General features: G+C 44.9%; 1 protein-coding gene across 2 annotated transcripts in view; it reads left to right on the forward strand.

The window, feature by feature from the left end:
- Positions 1-25185, forward strand: part of PLCD1 (phospholipase C delta 1) — a 413368-nt gene that overhangs the window by 256621 nt on the left and 131562 nt on the right. For both annotated transcript variants that reach the window (XM_085628871.1, XM_085628870.1), the window contains exons 5-8: positions 3618-3846; positions 11669-11870; positions 15524-15668; positions 17172-17321. In XM_085628871.1, the coding sequence (XP_085484997.1) occupies positions 3618-3846; positions 11669-11870; positions 15524-15668; positions 17172-17321 (726 nt within the window). The remainder of the gene's footprint in view (positions 1-3617; positions 3847-11668; positions 11871-15523; positions 15669-17171; positions 17322-25185) is intronic.

Genomic DNA, 25185 nt, shown 5'->3' on the forward strand with positions numbered 1-25185 from the left:
AATGTCGAATGTCATCATCTAGTGCAGGGGTACTCATAGTACGGCCCGCGGGCCGCCAGCGGCCCGGCAAGCCTTTCTTGGCGGCCCGTGGACCTTGCAGACATCGTACCCAGACATGCCAACCCTCCCCATTCAGGCGGGAGACTACCGATTTCAAGGCTAGTCTCTCGCCTCCCGATTCCTGCAAGCAAAAACCCGATACCTCGAGGGGTTTCAGCTGACAGGGCTTGTATTGTGTAGAGTGCTAATTCTTCCAGCAATAATCAGAGTGGCGATGCAGGGGCTCTAGAAAGGGTGAAAATGCAAAACAAAGCCTCATCAACAAGCGAATGGTCTTTTAAAGACCTGTGAAGTACTCGGGGGCGGCTGTGTGTGTACCTGGAAGCTGTTTCAGCCTGCCGGGCTGCCACACGGGGGGGGGGTTGTATGCACTGCCAGCAACCTGCCAGGCCAGTGCACAACACTTGCATCACACTCTCTCTGCCTGCCACTGCGCTCAATGCTTCTGAAAGGTAAGGAAAAAAAACGTGCATTTTGCGTTTCAAATGTCGGATTCTGCAGCAGAAGTAACCCGATTCAAGGCCCCATTCTCCCGATTTTTTTTCAGGGAGGGAGAGAGAGGGAGGGAGGGAGGGAGGGAGATGGAGGAGGGAGGGAGGGAGACGGAGGACGGAGGGAGAGGGAGGACAGAGGGAGAGGGAGGGAGACGGAGGATGGAGGGAGACGGAGAGGGAAGGAGAGGGAGAGAGGGAGGGAGAGAGAGAGAGAGGGAGGGAGGGAGGGAGGGAGACTGAGGAGGGAGGGAGGGAGACGGAGGAGGGAGGGAGATGGAGGAGGGAGAGAGAGGGAGGGAGGGAGACAGGGAGGAAGGGAGACAGGGAGGAAGGGAGACAGAGTGGGAGGGAGACAGAGGGAGGGAGACGGAGGACAGAGGGAGAGGGAGGGAGACGGAGGACGGAGGGAGACGGAGAGAGACTGAGAGGGAAGGAGAGGGAGGGAGAGATAGAGAGAGGGAGGGAGGTATAGAGAGAGGGAGGGAGGGAGGGAGACGGAGGAGGGAGGGAGACGGAGGAGGGAGGGCGACGGAGGAGGGAGAGAGGGGGAGAGAGAGGGAGGGAGGGAGACAGAGAGGGAGGGAGACAGAGAGGGAGAGAGAGGGAGGGAGACGGAAGAGGGAGGGAGACGGAGGACAGAGGGAGAGGGAGGGAGACGGAGGACGGAGGGAGACGGAGAGAGACTGAGAGGGAAGGAGAGGAAGAGAGGGAGGGAGGGAGACGGAGGAGGGAGGGAGACGGAGGGAGAGGGAGAGAGAGAGGGAGGGAGAGGGAGAGAGGGGGAGGGGGACAGAGAGGGAGGGAGACGGAGAGAGAGCGGGAGACAGATGTTTTGAAAGGTTTTTTTTTATTACTCTAGCTCCGCCCCCCACTGATCACGCCCCCACTGACTCCACCCCTACCAGTGCGGCCCTCGGCCACAAACCACACTGTAATTTTGGCCTCAGACAGAAAGTTTGTGAGTACCCCTGGTCTAGTGTATTGATTTGTTTTGATCATTTAAAATAATTGTTTCCACAACAATTCAGAATTACCAAAAATGTGCTTCATTTGGGCTTTTCTAATTCGGAATTATCTGCACAGTTCATTTAGAGACATTTAACTTTTGTTGTGTGCTAGAAAAAAATAACATTGTTCAGCCTTCCTCAAGCACTCCCTGGAGCCAGCATGATTGTCACATAAATATTCTCACTTTGAAGTCAGAGAAAGAAAAGTAAAACACCAAGCTCCCTGAAAGAGAGAGCTTGACATTTGATCTCTGTCTTTGAATGCACAGTAATTGAGCCAAGATAAGAACCGATTTAAAGACCTGTTTGCAGAGATCCAAACAAATAGAGCCAGTTAATAGAAAGCAAGCAAAGGGGAGTTACAAACCACAAAGCCAGTGGTAAACAACAGGTGGAATGCATTCCCAGGGAAGCTCTCCAATGTCCCAAGGTGTCATTAGCAAACCAGACACCTGCGCTCTCTGGTAGGCTTCGATCCTAAAAAGCAGTATAGAGAGAGAGTCTTTATTTCCGCCCATTTGTTTTTCTACTTATTTATGAACGTTTGATAGTGCAGCATTATAGTTCGCCTATAAAGAGGTTCCTTTGCTCATAACTGATAGAGATATTGCGAATGGAGCCCCTTGTCAACCACAGCAAGAAATGCTTTTGCATGGTGTGGCCCAAGACAAACCCATTGGGTAGGTATTTTACATTATAAACTCTGACAGACACAGTAGGAATATAGTATACTGCCTGATAAATGTAATGTGAAGGAAGGGGTTTATTTTGTGAACGCTGGCAAGTAAAACTAGGAAGGGGTTGCATTGTGAACTCATTGACCAATACAGTGAAGGGATTTTAGTTTGTAAATACCCTGAGGAGGTGCTTATAATTTTGTAACTCTGAGAAACCTTTATAGACAGATCTGTAATTCAGGAGGGACTAGAGTGGTCTAGTTTTCATTGTGTATATTTGTAATTTTATTTTTTGTATTTAGCTATGTGTGAAAGTTTTTTAAAAATTTTATTGTGTGCTTTGCAGACCTCTTAGTTGCTAAATCACAACACCTCCCTGAGAAAGTCTTAGATTACTTCCTTACTAAACTGAGTTTCAAGTGTTAAGAGTGTTCTTGGTGCTCACTTTATGTCCAGTAGAGAGGTGTCCCCTGAGGCAAAAGACTCCAGTTTGCACAATTTGAGTTAAGTAACCCCTGACTACTTCTCCCCTCCCTCCCCTATCCAGTTCCTACAATCTGACATGAAAGGCATTGACAATGCATTGCTTTTGCCCACACCCCCAGAAGAAACGCGCTCCAAATGTCCTGCCCCTCCTGCTGTGTGTGGCACCACAAGGCCCAACAGCTGCATAGCCAGTTGCAGCTTAAAGAGCACCAAAGTGTGCCATGCCGTACAGTGTGTCAGAATGCCCTGTAGAATCCCTACCTCAAAGATGGCTGCCGCATCGACATGTAATCACACAGCGATGCATGACGCAGACCTGTGGATTGTGCAAGTCATTGTAAGCATGCAAAATGGCTGAGGCACTTTTGTGTGCTCCCTGCCGGTCTCCCAGTGGTGACTGCATTGTGTATTGATTCGACCGCTGTGGGGCCTCCCTTATAGCCGCTGCCTCTCCATCCCAGTGGGCAGTGTCAGTTGTGGGTGGTGGGGTCCATGTTGTGATGTGGTGGTTCATCAAGTTGTGAGAATGGTACTGTGTGCTGCTTGAGCGATAACGTTCCCTTTGGCACATACACGATACAGTGATCCTGGTTGGTGGCAAAACTGTTGCACCAATCAAGCTCACTTCACTTCACAGCACATGCACCGTGCGCATGAAAAGCACTTTGATGCACATGCGCACTAAGTATGAACGCCCTGGGACCGTCATCAGCCAGGGAAAGGATGAAATGTAGCCAGGGTATTTGCCAGTGGTTTACGTTGATTCCACCATCTTCGCCCATCATTTTTTGCTCTTATTTGCCTTTAATTCTGAGCAGCTGCATACTGGTATTTTATTTGTAGTAATTTTTAAAGTGTATTTTTTGTGGAAAATAATCTTTTGCAATCCTCAGACATGTGATAAGTCAAACACAGACGCGCTAGAAGATGATGAAATTGAAGCGTTCTACAAGCTGCTCACCGAGCGGGACGAGATAGAAGTCATATTTTCCAAGTACAAGAGTAGCGATGGTCTAATGTCTGCGGATAACTTTAAGAAGTTTCTAGAAGAAGAACAGCGCGAGACCGTCACTCTTGAATGTGTGCAGTCTCTTATCCAAGAATACGAGCCCAGTGAAGCAGGTGAGTTTTAGACCTGAGCTTGGAGCTCAATGTGAAGTTGTGTTGTGTCATGTAATGAGTATTTGACTGTTGTGTAGTGTAGCCCGGGGATGTGTAGTGTATCCATTTTCAGCAGACCGCATGGGTTAGCCGACATAATAGTGAGTTGGTCTGTTATCGTGTGAAAATAATGTCACTTTAATCAAAAGTATACCTCTCAGAGACACATCCTAAGTGGATCTCTTAATTGTTTTAAGCTGTTTCGCCACATGTTTTCGGTTGATCATCCTTTTTTTTTTTTTTTTTTTAAATACACTTTTATTGTCTAAAAGAAAAGATATTATAATCATACATTCAGATATAATACATATAATTATATGGGAGACAAGGAAAAGAAAAAACAGCAGTCCATCATTAATTAAATCATATACCAATAAACGTATATATAACAAAAATAGTAGGCTTGAATAAAATCAAAATTTCAAATCAAGACCGTGATCAGAGTTCTTAGTATTTCCTAACTAAACAATCAATTCATTTATATGATATCCCTTTTTTTTAAGTTATTTTTTTGAGCAATAGATGTGTTAAAGTTTTCCTATTCTAAGGCGCCCCAAATAGATCTGTATTTTAGGAGAGCCCGAGCTCCCCTAACTTTAGCCAGAGCTTTCTCTCTTGCCCCAATTTCTTTAAGAGCTGACCCCCACTCCATCTCTGTAGGAGGTTTGGGAGAGATCCATGCTGTAGCTATCACTAGTCGTGCAGTAACAATCATTATAGACAATAGGGGGCCATTCTGTCGAGCACTTTCTTCCTTGTATCCTAGCATCCGTTCTGTAATTGACAATCTTAAATCCCTAGCAAATTTATTTGATATAGTCAACAGAATCTTATCCCAAAGCCCCTTCAATAAAGGACAAAGCACGAACATGTGCAAAATGTCTGCCGCATGTTGCCCACATTTAGGACAGTTCTGACGCAAACTTGACTGGGAAGCACATCTTAAATTCCCTGTTACAGACCATTGAGCAATTTCTTCCGGTGTATAATAAAGACAGCATAATGTCCGAAATTGCTGGAGCTGAAGATTAGTTGAATGTACAAATCGAGAGATATAATCAAAAGCCAGTTTTATCCTATCAGTAGTAATAATAACCTCCCCCAAATTTTCACTCCATCGAAGTGCCAGTTTTTCACATCCATCTGTCCTATTCTCACAGAGTATTTGATATGCCCTACTAATAGTTGCATGTAAATTCTGACCATAAATAAGTTCCCACATACTAGCCCCCTTAACCAACCGTATTCCTAATCTCCTAACCAAATGATCTTCAATTTGCAAGTATTTGAAGAAAGAGGTTTGTGGGATATTGAATGTTACAGAGAGATTCTCAAATGTCTTTATACCATTGCAATCCAACAGTTGTCCCAGCGAATGTACCCCACATTTAGCCCATTGAAGTGCAATGCTGTCTTGGTTAATGCCAGGAATCATTGGATTGCACCATATAGGCAATTTACTATGGATTGCAGGAAGAGAAAGTTTGAACTCAATATTATTCCATATGTAAACAAGTTTGCGTATCGTCTTGAACCTAACACGCTTAAAATAGTTAGGATCATTAATACGATAGAGAAATAGTTTACTTTCAGCACCTAAAATCAGCCAGTGCCAATACTCCACCAATTTGAGATGTAAAAGACTCCGTAAACGGTCTACAAAAGCTGAAAAAAGTAAGATTTAAAATCGGGTAGATCTAGGCCTCCCTGATTATAAGGAATTTTCATTAATGCTATAGCCCTTCTTGCCTTCCGATATCCCCAAATGAAGCTACTAAAGATGCCATCTAGTTTTTGAAAAAAGACATTCGAAATACGCAGTGGAATCGACCTAAAAAAATAAAGAAATTTAGGGAGAATATTCATTTTAACATCTTCAGTGCCCATGACGAGATAGTCTCGTCATGGAGCACGGTTGCGCTGTGCCCATGACGAGACTATCTCGTCATGAACGCCACCCACTAGTGCAACGCCCGGCACAGGAGGGGGAAAGGGCGTGGCACTGAAGGGGTTAATAACATTACATCTGCCCAGAATGCTGAGTGGTAGCTTATGCCATGCCTTTAATTGTTTTTCGACTTTATTTAATAAAAAAACATAGTTCAGCCAGTATATTAACTTAATTTTAGAAGAAATTTTAACCCCTAAATAAGTAGCCTTCTCACAGACACCTTCAGTTGGTTCATCCGGTTGAAAATTTAGCAGAACTTGAGTTTTACTCCGATTCAGCTTATAGCCAGAAAATTGACCAAACGTTTTTTGCCTCCATGGTTATTTGTTCTATGGACTCCTTAGGTTTCGCAGTAAACATAGCTATGTCATCGGCATATGTTTAAGGAGACGCTGCTCGATATTCAACGGAAAGATTGCTTTATTAGCCAATAGTATTCGAATAAATGGCTCAATATAGAGAGCAAATAGAAGGGGTGAAAGGGGGCAGCCCTGCCTCGTGCCACGTCTTATAGAAAAAGAAGTGGTATTAATATTAAAATAAAGCAATTTAGCTTTCGGATCTTTGTACATAGCAGTTATCAATTTAATTTTTTTTCTTTGATCCCGCATGCCAAAAGTGTCGCCCAAAGAAAGTCCCAGGCCACCCGGTCGAATGCTTTTTCCGCATCCAATAAAATCATGCCAAATTTAATTTTTAGCTTCTCCGCAGCATCAAAGGCAGCTATTGCAGTATTAACATGGGCAGTATCTCTCCCAGAAATAAACCCATGTTGCTGAGGAGAAACCAAATTAGCCAGCATTGGAGCTAACCGGGTGGCCAATATATTTGCAAATGTCTTTGCATCCGTATTAATCAAAGAAATTGGGCGATATGAGGCTCATTCTTCAGGTTCTTTACCAGCGGCCTGCTATATGAAGCACAAGACACTACAATATGAGTATGGGGACAGGAGTGGGAAAGTCCTGGCTTATCAAATTAGAGATAACCAGCTAAGGACTAAGATCAAGGCTATAAAAGGGGAAGGTGGTGTTCTTTTTAAGGATTCTGCGGAGATAGTTAATCAATTCTCCATTTTTTATAAACAATTGTACTCTCCAGAGATAGACCAGGATCCAACTGATCTCACTAATATGACAAATTATTTATATCAGAGCAACCTACCGTCTTTAACGGAGGAAGATGCAATCTCTTTAGAACAGGAGGTTACAGAGAAAGAGGTTCTGAAAGCAATAGAAGGGCTTACATCAGGCAAAGCTGCAGGGGATGATGCTCTTCAGGCAGAGTTTTATAAGCGTTTTAAAAACCTCTTAGCTCCTGCATTGTGTAATGTCATATCTCAAATTGCCAGTTTGGGACAAGTACCTACCTCTTGGAACATTGCCAATATCGTTTTTTTCTTAAAAAAAGGTCGGTTGATCATCCTTAAACATAAACTATCAAACTGATGGGTTTGTTTGGTGGATGGATTACATCCCCTATAATGCAATGTTAACCTAAATATGTGCACTTTCCAAAATAGCAGCCAATCTTTCCTCATCAGCACTTGTTTACTTCCTGTGTGTGTTGAGAAGTAATACTAGATCAACTCACTCATTTGAAGGCTGCCACTCTCTTTCAATCATACAAACACTACTGACTCACTAAGCACAGACATAATTTTCCATTGCGTCCCCCTGTCAGCCAGCCTCAAATGTTTTATACTCCATTCACATTAACGGCATTACCTTCTTAAATATCGTTGAAATTTCGATAGGTTGATGGGTATTCAGAGAAGCAAGTATGCAATTAATCCTACATAGAAATGTACTGAATAGGGTCACCACACCCAGATATAATAACCTTGTAATAAATGAGGTTTGTGTCCCAAAAAGGGACAGAATGTAAGCTCCCACTGAAGTGTGTGGACCTTTAATCACTGCATAATACGATTCATAAAAAAGTCCAATTCCAGATCCCAGAATGCGACTTTCATCCCTAAAGTACTACCAAAGTGGGGATGGCGCATATAATGGGAAACCATTATCAACTGGCGGAGTATTTGTCTCACAGCAAGCTATGTCTTTTTGGTGTGTCAGTCGGCCCCTTCTGGAATGCTTGCATGCAGTGCATGAGGAACTATTTTACATCTCAAAAGTTCACTGAATACTTATGCTTTAAATTCTTTATCCTTTAAATGCTTCTTACATAGACAGCCTCTTTTCTTTGTTTAGTTTTTCGCTACAGCAGGCTCTTTAAAAATATCCACAACTCAAAATGCAAGCCAGACCAATTGATTGTTTTATTTGCATTTTGGATTTGCAGTCTGGATGTTATATTGGGATAAACAGGGCTGCAAATCACAGAATGAATAGTTAAACAAACATTACATTAGTAAAGCCAGTTAGTCTCGTATTACCACTACTTTTTTTGTGCCAGTTTTGGCTGTGCCTGTGGTCTAGGATTGCAGCATAAGCATTGGCAAGGCTCATAGCAACTGGTTGCCAAATTCGATTTTTGTGCTCGGAAGATGGTCGTCATGATGCGTTGAGACTCAGTGTGACAATGAATTTTGAATGGTTTGCAATAAGAAGTCGAAATAGTATTTTTTTACTGTTCCAAAATTGCTGATGTGTTGTGCCTAGAAACAACAGGACACCATCTTGCAGGTATACAAAAGCACATCTATGATGGTCGCCCTATAGGTTTTGCCCATATTTGTGTGTTCTACAATTTATCATTCATTGGCTAAGTCAATACCGGCAGTAAGGGGTCAACGGAGTGTCAGCATGGCGGGTAGAGGGAGTGGCGGACATGGATTGACACTTGTGCTTGTGTTGTCAGCATAGACCGGGAAGTGCAGGGTGGGGGTGAAGGGAGGTGGAAGAGTATGATACAGAGGCAGTGTGGGAGGATGATAGATCCAAGGATGGCTCGAGAGGTTGGGTGGTGACGGGGAGACTGGGAGAGACAAACACAAACCTAGGTACGATGAGAAATAGGAAGGGCAGGACCTGCTTCTCCCTTCAAGTATGAAAGCTCAGATGCCTCAGCATCATGCAAAAATAAACACCTTAACGTCAGCAGGGGAAGGATATACTCAATTTGTCAAAATATCGTGTGAAATCCGAATTCTTCACGTGTGAGACGAACACTAAGAAAGGAATGAAAGCCTCTATATCATGAGCATGGATTTGTAATACACAAGAAATCCATCCAGTCGTGAGCAAGAGGCGGACCCAAAGCGACCTACCGATAAAGCTGTCAATAGCAAGGTTTTCAATAATGGACTGGATTGAGTGTGTGTCGCTTTTCCGGCCAGGCAAGCTTCTCTCAGATACACAGCAAGAAGTGCATTAGCATGTCATCATTTGGTTGACATTTGATGAAGGAGTTGAATAGAATGAAGTTCGCAGCCTATTGAAAAATGTAATCACCTCAGAAGCAGACTTGCTAATGGCACAGGTGGAAAGAATCTGGTCCAGGTAAAATACCCTTACAATTGTAGAACCAAAGGTCTTACTTAAAAAATATATGAAACAAATCAAAACATGCTATGGGAAACAAAAATTGAAACCCTGACTGGACTTCCATGGGAAAGAATCTTTGAAAGAGTGTGCTGCCCACAAACATATCTAGTAAACCTCGAGAGGCACGAACAGAGCATGTCATTGATGATGTCAAGAGCCAGCATCATGGAAACAAATGAAAGAAACAAGTGTTGATTTCAGATGACTCCTTAGTTATGCTTCAGCAGAAACCCAGCAGTTAAGACACCATATCATTTTCTCATATCCATGGTAAGAAGAGATAAGAAATAAAATGCATAAGAAATTCTTCAAAGTCTTGGGCCAGTGGAAGAGAATCAGCTGGGAGTTATTTACTGGCTGATGAACAAGAGAGCTTAAGCGTCAAGGAGTTACACACTGCATAGAAAATAAGATCTAAGAAGCATAAACCCCTCGATCAGTAAAGAATCAGAACTTAAGATATGATTATAGAAGAAAAAGATGTGGAGAAAGAGTTCTTACTTAATCTAACAATCTACATAGCGAGGATAAAGTTTTGCATCAGAGGTCCTGTTCTGACAAGGGCTGTCCTTTTGCATGCCCTATTTGACCCCTTGCGCCTCTTTATATGGATGAAAGGGACTTTATCATATGTATCAGTGACCCTTTATTCATCTTTCAAGCACCTGCGAGGGTTGGTTGAGATCGTGAGCACAATATGGGGCAGATTAAGCACTCCACAAATCTGAGAGGTATGTACTCTGAGCCCAGGGACTCCACAACCCTGCCTCCTGATAAGTTTTTCTTCTTTCCACATTCTACTCCTACTTAAATCAGATGTGTTCCCTCGTAGTCTCACTTGAATTCTTCTGTTGCCGCATTGGTCACAAAGCCCTCAAATACATATTTTGAGATGTTGGGCATATGACACGGAGTCTTGTGTTCTCCTGGGTAATCTTTGTCATGTGTTATGAATTGACTGGCCAAGTGTTTTTCTCAAAACAGCCACTGTGGAGCGGAACAGGCAGAGTCCTTTTCAGTCTGAGAAGTTTGGTAATTAATGCATTCCAACATCAGTGTGCCAAGTGTGATGTCTTGTTTTTGATGTTGTAGTTCTGCATGTCCTTCAATCTCTTCTTCCATAATGCACTCTGAAAGGGCACTTCTATACTTAACGTTATATCAACATGCTGCCACAAAGTTGATTATTACTTGCATAAAATCATGCAATTATAATAAGGCATCTTTTGTATAGTGCCAGTGAAAGCCTATGTTAGTACAATTTCTCATTGCATGTTTATGGCACATACTTTCCTTTTAGGTGGCAGAACATGGAGTAAGCAGTCTAGATCTGCGCATGTTCTCAGTTGAAATGCTCTTGTCTATATATAACCAAAGGCCTGTTAAAATGGGCCCTGCTGCTTCCTGAAGTCTTCCTACAGTGAGGACAGATGTTACTAATATCCGTCTTGAGGGGTCTCATTTTATCAGAGTCAGCAGTTCTAAAGGCTAAGGCAGACCTACAGGACCCAACCTTGTGATCTGCTGGTGGCATGCACAGAATGTTCGTTGCAATCATATTACCTAGCTGGTCTGCTGTAGTGGCTTACATTAACAGAAATTATGAAAGGAAATAGAAGCCAGAGTAAGCAATATCAACAGTAATGGAGTTGTTATTTGTTTAGGAATAAACCAGACAGACACTGATTACAAGTTAGGCGGTACCGGGGTAACAATTAATTTTCATGTAAATTTACTAACCTTACTCTGTAGTAAATCCACCTCAGCACTGACAAATTATGAGTTAATCACCCAAACATGGGGAATTACCATGTAGGACCAACCTGTCCTGTCGTAAAACAACACAGAATTCCAAATTCCATTGTATTTAATTAATACGTTTACCGTCTGGTCTGACCAGGTGGTAAATGCGTGCTTGGACCTCTGGGAAGGGTGGGAGGTAAGGGAGGTGGTGGCGTTGGTAGGGATGAGCAGGAAAAGGTAATTTCAGGCATGCATGCCCTGAAAAAAAGAACAGGGAATGAGTCTTAGCTGCTCCTGCAGCCAAAGCCTCATGCAATTTTTCAAGTTGGAGTTACTGGCCGTAAAAATTGTGTAGAGTTTTCCCACCCCCAGAAAAACCAAATTTGGCAAAACCTACTTACCAATAATCAAGAGGAGCGGAATTCCATTCATTAATTCTTCTTCTCTGTTTGACTTGTAATCCGGGCCATTGAGGTTTATCATACTTAGCTAAAAAGTAAAAGCCACTCAGCATTTCGAAAAAGTCTTAGTTATGTTTGCAGACATTTTTTGTGATTTCCATTTCCATTATGTTTTGCAGCCAAGAAACAAAATGCATTGACTAAAGATGGTTTCTTGCTCTACCTGCTGTCTGATCATGGGAATATCTTTGACGTGGCACACAAAAAGGTTTACCAGGACATGACAAAGCCCCTCAGTCAATATTTCATTTCCTCTTCGCACAATACCTACCTGATGGAGGATCAGCTGAAGGGACCTAGCAGTACCGAGGCCTACATACGGTAAACCCGGCACTCAAAACTGTTTTGGCAGGTTCTTGTGCATGAGCCTTAGAGTGATGCTTTTGATTTTGTTGCATGTGCAATTTTGTGTTTTGTAAATTTGTGTGACAGTTTAATGCAGGAAACAATCCTTTAAGTGTGGCACAACTCAGTTCAAGAAATGTCTCATCATATTACTTTTTACATGAATTTATTTAGGTGTGAAGCTTTCACATGGAATTCTAACAAAATTCCTGAACTTCTAAATTTATCGCAGACGTGTTTCGACTGATTTTACATTAGTAGTCATTGCCTTCCTTATAGCACAAAGCATATGCTATATTACCTTGTATATCTGTAACTCCATATTTCTCAAGTCTAATGTCCCATAGGTTACAAGCATTGGTGAAACTGCCTAGTTAATTATCCATTGATGTAAACCTCCCACAACCTTGAAATAAATTGAACAGACAACATCATGCCAGTGGTAAAATGACTCCAGTTGAAATCAGTCAAACAGATGGTCTAATTCGAACCCTCTTATGTGTTTACAAGTCACAGCCTGGCTACACTTCTTCCTAATTTTAAAAGCTGATGGGCATGCACCAACTGACCAGCTGCCTAATGTTGACCTCCCATACTCTTCTCTCTGTACAAATCATGTACCAAAATGTAAAAGTTACAAAGAAAAGTGTGTGGCAGAACCTTCTCATATATTTTTAATTTAACTGGTTTTGTCACACTTTCATTTTTCATTTGATTCAAAATATTACTGGCGATTTAACACGTCTTTCGCATATCAAGGCAAAATGATGGGTAAGAAGCTAATTTGTCCCTGTACAATGCTTGACTTTTCACCACGTACTGTGGCAATTGATATTAAGGTAGAAACTGGAGCTTCTTTATGCCAGATGAATCCTATAAACAGTGTCATGGGAACTTCATACTTTACCGTCACAACAGCATGTACTTACCAGCGATATATCGATCCTATGAGCAATTTATTAGGGACTTTATAATCCACAATCAAAGTGCCATAAGCCCTTGAAAAGGCAAAGTGAACAGGAGTTCTGTGTTGAATAATGTGTGCTCTTCACCGCTCATTTTTCTTTGTTAAGAACACAGCACCAGGTTACCTGGCTTAAGTGCGGGCTGCAGCCAAGGGCCTCCTGTTCCTAGAAAAAAAAATCTGAATTATTTGTAGATCTTCCACAACTCAGTCTACCCAGTTAGATATATACATTTGGAGGGCTATCCTTGCAATGCATGGCTTTATCCTCACTAATTCCTTTCTATTATCTCTCAACTTTGGAAAATACCAGACTATCCTCTTCTACAAAATGTACCAGGTAGACCATATATTTACTCCTTTGATTCATCATTCTTTTACCCACAGCACAGCACTTGACCCACAAAATAGTGAGAAGCTCCATTAGGATGGTATTATTACTTAATGAAAATAATAAATACAATTAAAACCAATCAGTCAATCACTTAATTCTCTCATCTTGGAAGTCAAACACATTTTAATGTATTAATATCAAATCCAGCACATCAGTGTTCACCCTATTATCCATAAAGGTCAGTATTACACTTCAAAGGGACTTTCTGTCAAATTTATCAGATTATTAGGGTCAAAAGGTTCACTGGAGTTCATAATACCAATATTTTTAACTTGCTCCATTCAAGTGAATGTTTAATTCTGTCATTTTAAAAGCCACTAGCCCATAAGGGGTAGGAAATATGTTAAAATAAGAACATTTGGGGGTTTGTAATTAGAATGCTTTCATTAATTCTGAAACTTTAAATGGTGATGCATTTCTAGGGGTGTTCTGGTCTTAGTATGGGTGATAGTTGGTTGAAGATGTGGGTAGGTGACATAATTTGTTTGATGTGAGGTCGGCTTGGAAAGAGGGTGTAAAGGCTTCCATTGGTGTTTGTGCAAGAGACCCCACACCACGGTGTCTGTATAAATGTAAGTGAGAATGCCTTATCTAGGTTTAGAGTAATAATCTGGCCACTTTCTTTTACTTTCTCAGATTTGCTCATACTTTTTCTATTTGTGCATTAGTTGGTTTACTGTTATTTTTTTTTTTTACAGTGCCCCAGTATGAAAGTGATGGCATATTCATGTGGTTTATACAACTCACCAAAACATACAGCAACTCACTAATTAGAAATCAGGGACACTGTACAAGAGAAGAATGCACAGCAATAGGAGAGGGGTTGGACTGAAAAGTGTAAGAAAGATTTGCTATAGCTGTGAATCTTTAATGAATTGCTGACCTTTTATTAGGTGTTAGAAGTGCAGAGTTTTCCTAGCAAGTAGTTGAGTTCTTGAGGCATGCTTATAAAAGGGCAAGCAGAAGCCAAAGCTCGATTTATTATGGGCTTGAGGTTCCAACACCACCTCGAGATGAACCAGAGCCAGGCTTCAGGCCCAAGCCTGGTGCAAGCTTTTAGTGGCTCGCCCACCTCTCCTCTGTATATAGAGCTGTGTTTTAAAACCGGTACAAAGCAATGCTCTGTCCCTGTGCAACTGTTCATGATCCGGCCTTTATAATAGCTGCTATTTGTGTCTGAGGAGCAGAGGTGGTTTGTTTCCACATTTTAGTTTAGTCAAATACATTTGAAATCTGATTTTTCTAGAATGTGGGAAGCCTTGGCTTTTTTGTTGGGTTAACATAGATGTCTATTTAGTAGCTATATCTGGTTTGCAAAGCTGTAACAAAGCTAACAATTACTTAAGTTACACCGACCGCATCAGTTCAGTACTAATGTTGATGTGCTGATTTCAGCAATCCGAGTAGAGATTGAGAGCTTCTACCTTAGTAGACTCTAGTCCTACCTGGGTCAAAAAGATCCTCTATAGAGTTCACCTTGCAACACTCTCTGACAAACTTCTTGCTTACACCCACACAACTAGATCCTAATGCAATCAATTCATGCAAATTGTTTTTTAAAATGTGTATGTATACATGAGGCCAGTTTTAGATTTTGCGAACTTGAATCCTGGTTGAAAGCGATGATTACAGGTAATAGTTATGGATGCATGCATAAGTTACATAATATGTAAAATGGCTGAAAGTGATTTTCATATATTAGTATGATCTATTCTGTTGACTTTTTTCTCGACTATTTATGTATGGTTTTATACGACTTGTTATGCTTTTGTTATTACTGTGGTTGTTTTTCCTTGTGGATACTTTTTAGTGCACTGTTTTTCATGTATTGCCCCCTTTAACTTAATCTAACTGACAGCCCATTTGTTGTATCTTCTGTTAGGGCAGTTTGTTGTGTATAATCAGAGTGAAACAAGGAGAGGCCTACTAGTGAACCCAGATGAAGTGATATCACACTGGGAACTGCCTTGGCAAAAATGGCAGTGCATAGTAAGAAAAAGTATTTTGTGGAGGAGAGTAATCCAAATAAACAAAATGATTAAAAAAGCAAAAAAATATAGAGGCATCCAAAACTTTCCATTTTAACCCAATGGAGAAGAAGGAACAAAAACCACAAAAATATGAAAATGCATATTGAACTGATATTTTTTTTAAATAGCAGAGAGTGTATGCAATATATTCCATTTTAATGTGTATGTGAATCCTCACGCATAATTAACTTTGTATTACTGCACCAGTAAAGAAGAATAACATGTTCTCGGTTGTTTCCAGAGCCCTGTCTAAAGGCTGCCGCTGTGTGGAGCTAGACTGTTGGAATGGTCCTAATTCAGAACCGGTGATTTACCACGGGTACACGCTTACCTCCAAGATCCTCTTTAGTGATGTCATGCATGCTATCAAGAAGTATGCTTTCAAAGTAAGACAACCATCCACTCATAGTACATCCTACTAATCTGTCAAAAAAAAACCTTTGCCATAATTTGATTACTGTTCTCAATTAGAAATGGGTCCCATTCACTCAGTCATCACCTAGCACGTACAGGACACTGGTGATGCCGTTTCTGAATGGACCCGCCTTGGGGGGATATGTTTTTGGAAATGTTGTTAGTGCAACAGAGCTATTATCTGCACAGACATTTCAAACCTGCTGCAAACTTCTTCCACCAAAGGGACTGCAGCCATGGATGCAAGGCTTCTTCAGGGGAAATAAAGGCCACCAGCCAGATTTGCCATCTCTAAATCCGGAAGGGCCGCAACAGCTGAGGAATGAGGGACGTGGTGGTCCCTCAACCATTGACCCCTACTCTGAAGTTTGGTCCCCACCGACTGACCACATTTATGGGATAACTATAACTGTCTAATGCCTGTTGAACTGGGTCTGAGATTAGACAGTTAGATATGCCTTCTTCCACAGGAAGTAAGCAGGGCTGTTGGAGGCCTTTTTACTTCCTTTTCCTACCTCCTCCATCACAATCACTGAGTCCAGGAGTGACACAATCAGTACCAGGAAAACCAAAAGATAGGCCAATAATATCAGCTGCTATGCTTGGTCACCCCAAAAATATATCCATAATGATCATGATGAGTTCATTTGAACATACTGCTTTCTGTCATACAGACATGATGTAAACAATTTCATATCGGTTTCTATCGAGACTGGAAAAAGCAGACAGACACAGATTTAGATGATGACTTGTTGGATATATTTTTTTAGAAAAAACTGCATCTGGTATACGTTGAGTGGTTGCTTACAAATTCTTCAGCTTTGGGTCAAGTGGGAAAGTTTCCTTGTGATTTGGTAACTAAATAACATTAATACCATAGTATATCATTGACTTCATAGCCCAATAGTCTATTTCCTGCAAGCACTAAATAATGTTGAATCAGTAAGTCCTTATAATCAAAGCAGATTATTTTGATTTAAAATTGTTAAAACATACAGTAATTAAACATTTCAGTTTAAAACAATGAATGCAAATTAATCCAAAATACAATATGAAAGGCAAAACATACATATTTTAATAATTCTTTAAAATATGTAAAAGATTCAAGATTGCCCCGTCCCAAAAAGAGAGAAAAAATAGTGCTTTGAGGTGAATTAGAGAACAAACAAGAAAAAAATACAAAAAATTTCCTAAATCTAAGGCAGAATGTTAAGTCTGAACGTTGTTTTTTTTTGTTGAGGTTGTGGGAAACTGTCAATTAATGATTTGTCCTGGTGTTGTACAGAAAAGTTTGAAAAGTGGCGAGTATGTGAGGGTGAATGAGTGTTAGAGTGGCTGGGGAGGGTGGGGAGTATAAGAGAACTGGTGCATAAAAGGAGAAAGGCTACTGGAAAGAACATTAAATCAGGGGATTGTTAAAATCAGACCAGCGTCGCGTGCCATTGAACGCAGATGTGTATCAATTTCATTCACAGGCGTCTCCTTACCCAGTTATAATTTCCCTGGAGAACCACTGCACCGTGGACCAACAGATGGTGATTGCCAAACACATGAAGAAAATCTTGGGAGACCTTATGCTTACTGTGCCACTCAACAGTAACCTAGATGATTTCCCATCACCCGAGGTACGTCAAGCTGCCGATTTGGTCGGTAATCTGCTTGCATGGATAGATACACTTGTTACACAAGTGAAACGACATAGTTGCTGAGTTATGGCATACAAATGTGAACGGATGTAAGATAATGATCATACCAGCAGCTAATGTCCTGGCTTAAGGTCGTCACCACTTGTCTTACCTTCCTTCCCACCTGTTTCTTCTCAGTTTGACTGCTGCTTTCGGGCAATCTTTCTCCAATCACTGTTAAATCAAGGCCCTGTACCTGGTTAACTTACAACTTACTAGTGTTGGTGTTTTATGTGTGCCCTAACTTATCTCATGGGTGGATTTGGAGCAAGGAAGGTCTGTGGGTGAGCTGTGGTATCTGCTTATGGTAGAAGAGTGGGGTGGATGGTTGGTTGGATGAGTGGTGGGGTATTTAGGCTTGGTCCAGGCCTCCAACTTTGCAAGACTGATAAATTATGCTGATAAAAGTTGTTACATCTAAGGCGTGTAAACTATGTGGCAACCTTCCAAACTTGACGTAAAAAAAAGTTGTTCCAGAACCACGACGCCAGTCCAAATAAGTAATCGATACATGTTCATATTTGAAAAGAAAACTTGATTTCTGTGGAATATTCTTGCTCTTGAACAGCACTGGGGATAGATGGCTGAAAGTCTCGCCGTGGGAAGATCTGTTTCATTCTGGCTGACATTCAAGAGGAGCTTATCATGGGGGAAAGATGACTCACACTCATCAGGGAAACATGATCTGTTCTTGGAAGTTGCCAGCCTGAAAGGATTAAGCTGAAGGTGCCACGCCTGCAGAGCAGAAGAAGCATGAAAAGCAGGTTACTGAGGCAGTTGTTGGAAAGTGGAAATCACCCTACATTCAGAATGTACATGTTTATTGCATTTTGGCAATGTTTGTGTTTTTTTTAATTTTTTTAAAGAAACCTTTATTACACAATAAAATACATACAAGGGCCTACAACCACCGAGGCCGGCCGCTACAGAGCCCGAGGGCCCGCAATGAAACGCCACACATTCAAATAAACCAGAAGCGAAGCTCCCGGCAGTTCGTGAGCACATGCAACAGGCCGTGGCCATAGGCCAAGAGCAATCGGGAAAAACAGTTTCATTTTCTGTTAAATGCAAAACACACTCAAGGCAATGAGAGTACGAAATAGCAGCGTGCGCTTCCCAGGACGGGGGACAACGTAGAGTATCAGAAGCAGTTCTTGACAGGAAGTGGCAGCGGGGGGCAACGGGAAGACAAAACCTGGAACACACTTCACACAATCCCGCAGAATGCGTGGCTAGGGGGACAAAGCAATATCGACCTCTAACAGCAGAGGCGGGGTGCAGATATGTCCACGATATGAATTCCATGGACCCCATACCTTCGTCCACTTCCCAGGCTTGCCTCTCGCCACATTACACCGTCTTTTCCCTAAACATACACCAGTCCATATTCTCCTTCCATACCGCGATCGTGGGCGGTCTCGGGGAGCCCCACAGCTGTGCTATGTTACGCTTAGCCACCATGTACCCCAGAGTCACCCACTGCGTCTGTGCCACATTATAGTCATTCGGTTTCCAGACATTCAACAGACACCTCCTAGCCTCCAGCGACAGAGCAACGTGCGTGACCTCCTCCATTACGGCGTGGATACCGTTCCAAAATCGCACAACCTCCGAACATTCCCATAGGATATGAAGAAAGGTACCCGACAGGCCACATCCACGCTTGCACATTCCATCCCTCGAGTAACCCATACGTAGCAAACCGGGCCTCGTAACATACACACTATGGAGGATCTTCAGCTGTACGAATCGTAAGCGGGCCGGGATCGCCACCTCTTTCGGGGAGGCCACCGCCGATACCCAGTCCTCATCGTCCAGTTCCAAGCCGTCGCCCGTCCATGCCTCCCGCAGACGGATCAGCAAGTCCGCGCGATCATTAATACGTTTTTTGTAGATCAGAGAAATAGTGCTGTCGGGCACAAAGCCATCCAACACTCTATCCTCCAGCGGGGAATATTCGGGGATAGCAGCAACGTCCGGAAAGACCGAACACAGCGCATGGTAGACTTGTGCATACCGGAAGTACTCTCTATCATTTAATTTGTATTCAGTTTTAAGCATTTCAAACGTTTTGAAAGACCCCTTCGCCCAAAGATCACCCACCTTACATATACCAATCATATCCCATTTCTCAAAGCCTTTCGTTTTCCACAAACAACCCAGCCGCCCGGAGGCGTACAACGGCGTCGCCCGAGTCAAGCGATCCCTCCACCCCATCGCAGCATTTGCCGCATGCCACACACGTACCGCGATCTGCGTGGGTCCTGTCAACCGCGCATCCGGGGTCACCGAATACAGCGCCCTATTATAATCCCCACCCGGGAGCAGTAATTTATCCATCTCGAAGGCCGGATTTAAGGCAGGACCGTATATCCCATGGTTCACCGCCGCCAATTGAGACGCCCAATAGTATCTTTTAATATCGGGGAGGGCGACCCCCCCATCGTACCAAGGGAGCGTCAACTTGGCGAGAGCAATCCGCGGCCGCCCGTCCCAAAACAGTTGGCGCTGAAGACCCTCCACCTCACGAAAATAACGGGCTGGCACGACATCTAGAGTGTTTTGCAAAGCGTACAAGAAGCGAGGTAGCGACATCATTTTAAACAATGCCGCCCGTCCGAGTGGCGAGAGCGGCAGTCGTCGCCACCTCGCGACGTCGGCCTTCAATCGCTGGAGGGGAGGGAGAAGGTTTCGCTCATAGCGGACCGTGGGATCCAGAGAGATAAAGATTCCCAAATATTTGAACCCCAGTGTAGCACTCTGGATAGGGCAATCCCGCGGTAGGAGGGGGGCCTCGCCCGAGAGGACGTAAACACATGACTTGGCCCAGTTGATAACCAGGCCAGAGTTGCGACCAAAGGAATTCAATACATCCACCAATACAATTAGCGACTGTCGGGGAGAGGTAAGATACAGAAGGATGTCATCCGCGTAAAGGGAGACACGGTCCTCGAACTCCGGCGTCCATCTAATACCCCGCAGCGACGGCTCCCAACGCAACCAAGCGGCAAGAGGCTCCAAAGAAAGTGCAAAAAGAAGGGGTGATAACGGACAACCCTGCCGCGTACCTCTCCCCAGTGCGAAGGTGATTCACTCGCTGCTTCCGCCTTGAGTGATCGCTCCCCTCGCTGCTCCTCACAGCGTGGTATCGTATTGCTGCATTGTAACCAAGTTGTGATATCTGCATAGCTCCATTTTTAGTAAGCTTCGTAATTTCATAGCGCTATTATCCCACAGCGCTTACATTGCTTTGATTGCATTGTTGTGTGTGATTTCCCCCGGCGCCCTGCTCTGACCTCCCCTCCATTTTGATCCTGCTGTTGTTGTGTTCCCCTGAGCCCGCCACGCCTCCCAGCTGAGCCGCCCTCCCACAAGCACCCAAAAGTATTCCCCAAACCTCGCAGCGCTGTGATTCACTCGCTGCTTCCGCCTTGAGTGATCGCTCCCCTCGCTGCTCCTCACAGCGTGGTATCGTATTGCTGCATTGTAACCAAGTTGTGATATCTGCATAGCTCCATTTTTAGTAAGCTTCGTAATTTCATAGCGCTATTATCCCACAGCGCTTACATTGCTTTGATTGCATTGTTGTGTGTGATTTCCCCCGGCGCCCTGCTCTGACCTCCCCTCCATTTTGATCCTGCTGTTGTTGTGTTCCCCTGAGCCCGCCACGCCTCCCAGCTGAGCCGCCCTCCCACAAGCACCCAAAAGCATTCCCCAAACCTCGCAGCGCTGTGATTCACTCGCTGCTTCCGCCTTGAGTGATCGCTCCCCTCGCTGCTCCTCACAGCGTGGTATCGTATTGCTGCATTGTAACCAAGTTGTGATATCTGCATAGCTCCATTTTTAGTAAGCTTCGTAATTTCATAGCGCTATTATCCCACAGCGCTTACATTGCTTTGATTGCATTGTTGTGTGTGATTTCCCCCGGCGCCCTGCTCTGACCTCCCCTCCATTTTGATCCTGCTGTTGTTGTGTTCCCCTGAGCCCGCCACGCCTCCCAGCTGAGCCGCCCTCCCACAAGCACCCAAAAGTATTCCCCAAACCTCGCAGCGCTGTGATTCACTCGCTGCTTCCGCCTTGAGTGATCGCTCCCCTCGCTGCTCCTCACAGCGTGGTATCGTATTGCTGCATTGTAACCAAGTTGTGATATCTGCATAGCTCCATTTTTAGTAAGCTTCGTAATTTCATAGCGCTATTATCCCACAGCGCTTACATTGCTTTGATTGCATTGTTGTGTGTGATTTCCCCCGGCGCCCTGCTCTGACCTCCCCTCCATTTTGATCCTGCTGTTGTTGTGTTCCCCTGAGCCCGCCACGCCTCCCAGCTGAGCCGCCCTCGCCCCTCCCCCTCCGCTATCCATATATGACAGTAGTTCCCGCGCGCAGCGTCCACGCGCAGCGTCCGCGCCCAACCCGCGCCGAAGGTGCGCCAAAGGTAAGCCCGTCTACGCCCGTCCGCGCCTGGACAGCGCCCAGCGCCAGACCCCCTGCCCCTCGAGCTGCCCAGCCCTCCCGCATTACCTACGATGCCGCCTCCCTCCTAGCCCTCGACCCCGGTCGCGCCCCCAACTGCGTCCTTGCCGCTCCTGGACACACCCATGGCCCTTTCTCCTGCTACTCCTGCAAATTCAGCGGCACCGACAACATCTCTGCTACGTCCACACCACAGATTCCCGACCCCAACCACCTACAATGCATCCTTCTCAACACCCGATCGGTCCATAGGCATGCCATTGACCTATGGAATCTACTAGACACCATTTCCCCGGACATCGCCTTCCTTACGGAAACATGGATGAATGCTTCCTCCGCACCAGACATCACCATTGCCATCCCTGAAGACTATAAGATCACCCGCAAAGACCGTACCAGCCACACAGGAGGAGGAATCGCCATCGTCCACAAGAAATCTATCCGCATCTCAACCAGCTCTGACGTCAATCTCGCCAACTCCGAACATCTTCACTTCCAGATCCACATCGACCCCAAAACAACACTCAGAGGCACTCTCCTCTACAGACCACCAGGACCCCGCGCAAAATTCAGTGAAGACATCACGGACTTCATCACCCCACACGCGCTCCCCTCCAAAGATTACATCCTTCTGGGAGACCTCAACTTTCACCTTGAAAAGACCAACGACCACAACACCTCCACCCTCGTGGACAACCTCGCCAACCTCGGACTTAAACAACTAGTCACTTCCCCCACCCACATCGCAGGTCACACACTCGACCCCATCTTCACATCCAGCAATCATATCTCCTTCTGCCACACTACGGATCTCCTCTGGACCGACCACAGCTGCGTTCACTTCATCTACAACAAGCCGAAACCCATCATCCACTCCCAACCTACCCTGCAAAGAAACTGGAACAAAATCACCACGGACCAAATCTCCGCATCGCTCCTTCGAAACTCCCCAGCCCTCTCCTCTAACGCCAACGAAGCCGCCGCCAACCTCACCCTATGGTTATCCAACACCGCCGACACCTTAGCTCCACTGAAAAAACGTCAAAGCAAACCTGGCAGCAAGAAAGCCTCATGGTTCAACGATGATCTCAAGAAGTCCAAGAAACTCTGCCGCTCCCTTGAAAAGGCCTGGAAAAAAGACCCAACCACCAGCACCAAGGACGCCTTCAAAAGCGCCACCCGCACCCACCACCAACTGATCCGAAAAGCCAAGAAAACAGCTTTCAAGGATCGACTTGACAACAACGCCCACAACAGCAAGGAACTTTTCAACATCGTCAAGGAATTTTCCAATCCCTCGGCCAACTCCAACGACATCACCCCCTCTCAAACCCTCTGCGACTCCCTAGCCTCTTTTTTCCACAACAAGATTGCAGACATCCACAACAGCTTTGACAACCAACCCGGAAACCAACCCACCCTACCATCTGCTGACCACCTTCCCCCCGTGAACACCCTTAACGCCTGGAACCCAATCTCCACTGAGGACACCATCCGCCTGATGAATTCCATCCACTCAGGATCCCCCACAGACCCATGCCCTCACCACTTCTTCAACAAAGCAGACTCCGTCATAGCACCGCACCTCCGAGACGTCATCAACTGCTCCTTCAACTCCGCTACCTTCCCAGAAGACTGGAAACACGCCGAACTCACTGCCCTTCTGAAAAAACCAACAGCGGACCCCACCGAACTCAAAAATTACCGCCCCATCTCGCTTCTTCCATTCCCGGCCAAAGTCATCGAGAAAGCCGTCAACAACCAGCTCGCCGCTTTCCTCGAAGCCAACAAATCCCTCGACTCCTCACAGTCCGGCTTCCGAGCCAAACACAGCACTGAGACCGCCCTCATCGCAGCAACAGACGACATTCGAACTCTACTGGACAACGGAGACACAGTCGCCCTCATCCTCCTCGACCTCTCTGCAGCATTCGATACAGTCTGCCACAGCACCCTTCTACAACGCCTCAATAACATCGGAATCCAAGGAAAAGCACTTGAATGGATCACCTCGTTCCTCACCGGAAGAACCCAGAGAGTCCGCCTTCCTCCATTCAAGTCCGAGGCCTCTGAAGTCATCTGCGGCGTCCCTCAAGGATCCTCACTCAGTCCCACCCTCTTCAACGTATACATGAGCCCCCTCGCGGCCATCGCACGCCGACACAACCTCAACATCATCTCCTACGCGGACGACACTCAACTACTCCTTTCTCTCACCAATGACCCTAGCACCGCCAAAACTAACCTACACGAAGGAATGAAAGAAGTTGCCGAATGGATGAAACAAAGCCGTCTGAAACTGAACTCAGACAAAACTGAAGTCCTCATCCTAGGTACATCCCCCTCTGCATGGGACGATTCCTGGTGGCCTGAAGCCCTCGGAAAAGCACCCACCCCGACAGACCACGCACGGAACCTAGGCGTCATCCTGGATTCTTCACTCTCAATGAACAGACAAGTCAGCGCCGTATCCTCTTCCTGCTTCAACATTCTTCGCATGCTCAGAAAAACATTTCGCTGGATCCCCCTCGAAACAAGGAAAACAGTTACCCACGCTCTTGTCACGAGCCGACTGGACTACGGAAACACCCTCTACGCGGGTACTACCGCAAAGCTCCAGAAGAAACTCCAACGAATCCAAAACGCATCAGCCAGGCTCATATTAGACATCCCTCGCAACGAACACATCTCTGATCACCTTAAAGACCTCCACTGGCTACCCGTCAATAAGAGGATCACCTTCCGACTGCTTACCCACGCACACAAATCACTCTACGACATCGGACCAGATTGCCTCAACTCTCGACTGTCCTTCTACACCCCCTCCCGCCAACTACGATCTTCCAGCCAAGCCCTCGCCACTATACCTCGCATCAACAAGACCACCATGGGAGGCAGATCCTTTGCATACCTGGCTGCTAAAACATGGAACTCACTCCCCGCCTACCTTCGCCTCACCCAGAACCACCTAGCGTTCAGAAAGCAGCTTAAAACGTGGATATTTGACAAATAACCCTCCTCCCCTTCCTAAGCGCCTTGAAACCCTCTGGGTACGTAGTGCGCTATACAAATTCTATGACTTGACTTGACTTGACTTGAAGGGAGCCGACACCCTACCATTCACAGCAACCTGAGCCAATGGGTCAGTATACAGTAGTTTTACCCAACCAATAAACTCAGGGCCGAACCCGAATTTCGCCAACACGGCCCAAATATACGGCCACTCCAAAGTGTCGAACGCCATAGTAGCATCTAAGGATGCCAAGATGGCCGGCTCACGTATAAACTCCGCTCTAGCAAGCACGCCGTGCAACCGCCTCAAATTCAGGGCG

Source organism: Triturus cristatus, chromosome 10, assembly GCF_964204655.1.
Source record: "Triturus cristatus chromosome 10, aTriCri1.1, whole genome shotgun sequence".
Taxonomy (NCBI): Eukaryota; Metazoa; Chordata; class Amphibia; order Caudata; family Salamandridae; genus Triturus; species Triturus cristatus.